Source organism: Nansenia antarctica (genome assembly GCF_963989245.1).
Source record: "Nansenia antarctica genome assembly, chromosome: 4".
In the NCBI taxonomy this organism is placed as follows: Eukaryota; Metazoa; Chordata; class Actinopteri; order Argentiniformes; family Microstomatidae; genus Nansenia; species Nansenia antarctica.
Window position 1 is genome coordinate 62,746,229 of NC_137689.1, and position 6,631 is coordinate 62,752,859.

Consider the following 6,631-nt stretch of genomic DNA (forward strand, 5'->3'; position numbering starts at 1 on the left):
GTTTGTAACGTTTAAAATATTGAATAGGTATCAAAAGTGATAGCAACGTGTATTAGACCTCTCTGCACATTTTACATTTGGATTGGTGTGAATAGCTTAGAAGATGTAGGAGCGTAGGAGCGGAAGAATCAGAATTTCCTTTCACAAGTCACTGCTACTTCACTCAGTATAACCCATACTGATTAACCACTATGTGCAAAGAATTGTTGAGTTTGTGCTGAAAGGTAAAATACAATGAATCAAATTAGGCTTTAATAATACTGTATACTTATAGAACTATTACAAGGTGAATAAGTCATAGAGAAATGTTACATCCTATTAGAGAGAGAGATACAGAGATGACCACTGGTCATTCAAAATAATGCTACTCCCAGCATGATGATAACATCACAACAGGACCCAAGAAAGAGAGAGCTTTTCCCTGACCTCGGCTTTTTATATCACCCTAAAAACCACAATATTTAAGCTGTTGATGAGGAGACCCAATGACAATCAATCTTATTGATCTCATCAAAATGATGCCATCACAGCTTTGAAGGCAAGACATTCAAGACTACCTTTCTTTCAACTAACCAGCAAATAATATAATAATATAATAAATCAATAATATCTAACTTTCAACTTTTTTTACTACCAAAATAAGACTTTGCAAGCCCACAAAGTTTCTTCTGGAACTTATTTTTATACCATTTCATGCATTTACAATGAGCCCATCCTCCGATTTCTACCTCCACATCCGCCTCATGCAGTTGTTTTTCTCATTCCCAGCTCTAGGCTGTAACAGGCAGGGCTGGTGTTGTTTACTGTGCTGCTGACCAAGGCTGTCTTAATGCCACTAGGTGTCACCAGATGTAAAGCAGAGCTGCCCAAAGTTCAATGTTTTTTGTATGGTGGCTAAAAGACTGATTCCTAGGCCAATACATGTATGACGTGGCCCTATGATCCTTTTTTTCGTCATATAAGCTATCTCCATATTAAATTATCATACTCTTTCCCTCTAAATGTAATCCGTTTCCCCTTAGGTTTTGTTTCTATCTGTCTACCTTTTACTGTATATTGTATGGTATCTGTGTGGGTTCTTTCCAAAAAACATTACTCAGAGGAGAATACTGTATGATAGAGATAGCAAATGTGTTTTACTTTAATTAATAATAATAATGATTTTATGTTTAGATTTGGTTTGAGTGTAACATCAATTCACACCATATAACACACATGGACACACAAGACAAAAGACAATAGCAACACAATAGGGCATATTCACACATTGCATACAAGCACATTCAATACATTTACTCAACAACAACAAAACTTTCCTAGACAAAACATTTCAGCTTTGTTGCTGTTGCTTGCAAGTTAGTTACATAATTACATGGTGAAACTAGATGGTGTAGTATAATCTTTCTTTCTTTTGTTGAAAAAGACTGGTTGGATACGTTTTTTCTCTTTGCAAAAAAAGAAAAGAAAGAAAAGAAAGAAAAGAAAAAAGTAGAAGAAAGTTCATGTTCAAAAGCACGACAAGTCGATCCCCTCCGATACCACCGGGCCTCCCGTCGTCAAGGCGACGCTCCGCAGCTTCCTCGCGGATTCGCGCGCGAGAGCCCCTGACTACCTCGCCAGGAATCACAAGTCGTCGCTTATTGGTCGCTTCTCTCTCACCATATACCGTTCTGTCACCCCATTGGACCGCCCAGGCTGCTACACCGCATGGTCTTTCCTCTTCGGCCACTGATTGGCTGGGCGCTGAGAGGGGTGGGGAAAGCCAAACTTCAGAACTTTGGATCGCAATTGTGATTGGACATGAAGCCGGCGCTTGCAAAGCAGGGTGTAGACCACAGGTACAGTAAACTGTCATCATATATAAATAGATTGCTGTCTTACATCTGGGAGTCACTAGTTATCATCAAGAAAGTGTGAAGGGGATTTGAGTAAAGCAAGGTGAAAGTGATATTTGACTGAGGTGACGACTATTTACTTGTCAAGGTGAGTAGAGGGATCAGTCACAGTGGGATTGTGTTCCTGCAGGCATTTTTAAGGTGTTGCCTACTAACTGTAAACGTTCAGTAATTACGATTTTTGTCTACTTTAATACAATGGATCTTTTATAGATGGATGGTCTGGCAGATTAACAATCAGCATTCAAGTTAATAAAGTTACATGTAAGAAAGGTGAAAGTGTGAAAAGAAAATGTGCTATGGAAAATATTTCAGCTTTTGTGATTTGGATGGGTCGTCTTGCTCCAAATTCGATTTAGATGCCCTATAAGTTAGAACACACATATATGGGGGAAGGTATGGTTTGAATGGACTCAATGGAAAAATGGTTACAATGCATTATTTAATGTTTGACGCGCTGCCAGTTTGTCACGCCACTGTTACAAATATATAATATATAAAAGGAATAACATGATCCAACTACGTTGTTATCCACCACATTGCAACAGTCAGAATGATGCGAGTTGTTCGGAGTTTAGGCGGAAGCTGGTCCGCCTGCTCTGTCGTCCGGCTGCCTGCTGCGGTCACATCGAATACGGACCGTATGGTTTAGCCAGTATAGAGACAGCTACCTGTCACCTGGAAACTGTCATTCACGTTGTGACTACTTTATGATCGTACGGTAAGACCAGACGTTTCCTCGATAGTTTCTTACATTTGTTTTAGTGGCTGATATCTTAATGGTTCGATGTATTGTGCCAATGAGAGTTGCTATGTAAGCTAGTAAGGCTAAGATAATCACCAACATTTGCTTAGCCTGCTAATGCTAGCCTTGGTAGTTGGTTGTCTGTCATCAAATCACTAGAATGACGGCTAAGTATCAGGTCGTCAGGTCGTTTAGCTAAATGACATCCACCCGTATTATGCAACCGAGGAGAAGGTTTAGTTAGCAATTGCTTCTGTGTATTTCTCTGGTCCAGTCTTAATATAATCAGTTCCGTGGCTAAACCTTGTTGCTGAATAATGACTCAGTAGTGTAACTGTTATCACGTTTCTGTTGTTGATCAGTTTGATCAGAGGCTGATGTCATTAGAGGCTGATGTCATTAGAGACTCACTGTGTCAACACGCTGATCGATCGCTCGGTGCTCTTGATCTGCGCACCAGCCTGTATCTGGGTGAAAGTGCGTTGGATCCAGCCTGGTGCCCTTTGGCCTATTTATTCAGTTTAATCTAATTACAGACGAGCTAGGCCGTGTGAGAGGGGTGGCATCATGCTACTCGGGTCGCCAACAATCCTGGCTATGTCATTTGAGGTTTTCCAAATGGTAGGCTATGCATTTGGGGAAATTATATTTTTTATTTATGCCTAGGTGACATGATAATGGCATATAACACATGTCACTAAAGTGATATCTACACTCACTGAACACTTTATTAGGAACACCTGAACAACTGTACACCTTCTCATTCAATAAGGTGGTCTAATGGTGTGGGGAATACTTTCTTGACACACTTTGTTCCGTGTGTTCACTTTGTTCCCCTTCAGGTGGAGTAACAGTGTAGGGAATGTTTTCCTGGCAACCGTTAATACCAATCAATCATCGCTTGAATGCCACAGCCTAATTTGAGAATTGCTGCTGACCATGTGCATCCCTTCATGACCACACTGTCCGTACCCATCCTCTAATTGGCTAGGCTACTTCCAGCATGATAATGCACTGTCAAAGCAAAAGTCGTCTCAAACTGGTTTCATGAACAGGACAATGAGTTCAATGTTCTTCAGTGTCCTTCCCAGTCAACGGATCTGAATCCAATAGAACAACTTTGGGATGTGGTGGAACGGGAGATTCACAGCTTGAAAGTACACCTAAGAAATCTAACCCTAACCCTCAAAGGAATGTTTCCAGCATCTTGTAGAATCAATGCGATGAACAATTGAGGCTGTTTTGAGAGCAAAGGGAGGCCGTACCCAGTATTAGTATAGTGTTCCTTAAAAAGTGTTCTGTGAGTGTATTTGATGTAGTGTTCTCTATGACCAATGACTAAATGCTTATTATTTATATATCTGTTAGAGAATTACATGTACTACAGTCATTGGAAAATAGTCGTAACTACAGTCATTGGAAAACACACAATAAGGACCCTTCATCTCTCCCTTCTCCTTCTCCTCCCCCTCTCTTCCCTCTCTTCCCTCTCTTCCCTCTCTTCCCTCTCTTCTTCCTCCAGTTCATTCAGAATGCCTGGATCAGTCCCAGCCAGCGGCGAGGCCACATGGCCCAAAGACGTGGGCGTCATTGCCCTGGAGATCTACTTCCCCTCCCAGTACGTGGACCAAGCCGAGCTGGAGCAGTTTGATGGCGTCTCCGCCGGCAAGTACACTGTGGGCCTTGGCCAGGCGCGCATGGGCTTCTGTGCGGACCGCGAGGACATCAACTCTCTCTGCTTGACGGTGGTCCAGAGGCTGATGGACAGGAACTGCCTGTCCTATGACAGCGTGGGGAGGCTGGAGGTCGGCACGGAGACCATCATCGACAAGTCCAAGTCTGTGAAGACGGCGCTGATGCAGCTGTTTGAGGAGTCGGGGAACACAGACGTGGAGGGCATTGACACCACCAACGCCTGCTACGGGGGCACCGCCGCACTCTTCAACGCTGTCAACTGGGTGGAGTCAAGCTCCTGGGACGGTGAGAGAGATGATGTGTTTTGACTGTCAGGGTCGATTTTCTATTCAGTGTTTCCTTTTGGAAGCTCTCCCTCTCGTCTGACATACTGAGCATGCCTTTTAAATAGCGCTTTCCCTGGAAATAGTGCAGTAAAAAAGGACAATGCAACAAATATGAGTTCACTCTGTGTAGAACTTATTTATTTGTACACTGTGTATTTCTGCTTATCCTGTTATTCTGTTTGCCTCCTGACATGACTCTATCTTGCAGGCCGCTATGCCCTGGTGGTGGCGGGAGACATTGCTGTGTACGCCACAGGTAGTGCCCGGCCAACAGGGGGCGCCGGTGCGGTCGCCATGCTTGTTGGTCCCAATGCACCGCTGGCCTGTGACAGAGGTACGTCGTCCCAGTCAACGTCCAACCAGGGGAGGCTGGTGGAGGTAGAAATTAGTCATTTTAGCCTCCACCACCCTCACTCTGATGTTGACACACTGAATCACTATCTGGACTGGTTGTATTTGTTATTCCTGTGTTGTTTGTTTGTTCTAGCTCCCGTATCAGGTCAATGTCAACTGGACAGAACATCATAGTCCTGTTGCATGATGACGCACTGACTGACACGCTGTCTGACTGACTGACCCACGGACATACAACTTTATTTACATTTCAATCATCCATTTGCGTCAAATAGACTGCCAGGCTATTTCCATCAGATAGTGAAATCAGACCTGGCTCTAATACATTTACTCCAAGTACTTGAAAAGTAGCCTACTCTATGTGCTGGGGGGGTAGCTCAGAGTTGCCACTGTTAGCACTGTTCCATTGGTTCCATTGGGCCAGGAAATCTAAAGCGACGGCAGCTCCAGTATTTGAAAAGGACTGTATTTGACCCAGTCTTATCTGACTAGTGTTGATGCTCACGGTGTCTGTTCTGTGGCAGGTCTGAGGGGAACACACATGCAGCACGCCTACGACTTCTACAAGCCTGACATGGTGTCAGAATACCCAGTGGTGGACGGCAAGCTGTCTATCGAGTGCTACCTCAGCGCCCTGGACCGCTGTTACTCTGTCTACCGCAACAAGATCCACGCCCAGTGGCAAAGAGGTGAGCAGTTGGATAGGATACCGTCAATGGACAGGCAACAGTACAAGATGCATAATATATACTCGTTTGCTCTACATTTCCACTGAGCCAGAGAAGGCATTACTTCCATTGCGCTGTCAACAAACCTTGTTCAGTTGAAACCCTCGGGTGTGTTAGGCTAAATCCTAAATCGTTAAGTAGGATTAGGATACACCCCCTGGGATCTGTCGGCATGCCCTGAGAAGTTTACTACAGTTCACAACCGTAGCCGCAAGCGCTCAGCAAATGTACCTGGAAGTGGTTTAGTGATCCTTATTACCTCGGTTAGTCACCTGATGGGGGGAAACTTGGCTTTGAATTCATAACAACAACTTTGTACACCGCACACAAGGTCAAAGGGCAGTTTGATCAAATACTTTCTCCCAACTGTCTGTTTCCTTGAGCCATGTCCTGTGTTGATGTTCTGTAGATGGTGTGGAGAACAGGTTCAGCCTGGAGGACTTTGGCTACATGATCTTCCACTCTCCCTACTGTAAACTGGTGCAGAAGTCCCTGGCCAGGCTGGTGATGAATGATTTCCTATCCCACCCCAGTCCCAACACTGAGACGGGCCCCTTTGCTGGCCTGGAGGCCTACAGGTGAGGACAGACCGCCTGGCTCTGACAGGGAATGTGTTTTGATGGATAATAATACCCATTGCCCTGTATTTGTGGTGCTGGGTATAAGACAGAGGAAAGTGCTGTTCAGTCTGAACTGATGACAATGAAACCTGCAGCACACTTATGAAACCAGCACACTTAACTTAAGAACTTAAGAAATGTCATAAAATATGTTGAATCTGTATTCAAGTATTCTAATATGCTGATAGTAAGCATGACTATACTGTTTGGTTTGTTAAGTTGGTAGAGTGAAACAGCATGTTGTAATCCCTGTGTCTGTCCCAGGGAG

General features: G+C 44.0%; 1 protein-coding gene across 1 annotated transcript in view; it reads left to right on the forward strand.

Annotated features, from left to right (window-relative positions):
• Positions 1-1,887: 1,887 nt before the first annotated feature.
• hmgcs1 (3-hydroxy-3-methylglutaryl-CoA synthase 1 (soluble)) overlaps positions 1,888-6,631 on the forward strand; it is a 7,618-nt gene continuing 2,874 nt past the window's right edge. Inside the window, exons 1-6 of the mRNA XM_080530066.1 lie at positions 1,888-1,983; positions 4,163-4,620; positions 4,870-4,995; positions 5,540-5,704; positions 6,153-6,321; positions 6,628-6,631. The exon at positions 6,628-6,631 is cut by the window's right edge and continues 167 nt beyond it. Coding sequence (XP_080386192.1) covers positions 4,173-4,620; positions 4,870-4,995; positions 5,540-5,704; positions 6,153-6,321; positions 6,628-6,631 — 912 coding nt within the window. The 5' untranslated portion in view covers positions 1,888-1,983; positions 4,163-4,172. The remainder of the gene's footprint in view (positions 1,984-4,162; positions 4,621-4,869; positions 4,996-5,539; positions 5,705-6,152; positions 6,322-6,627) is intronic.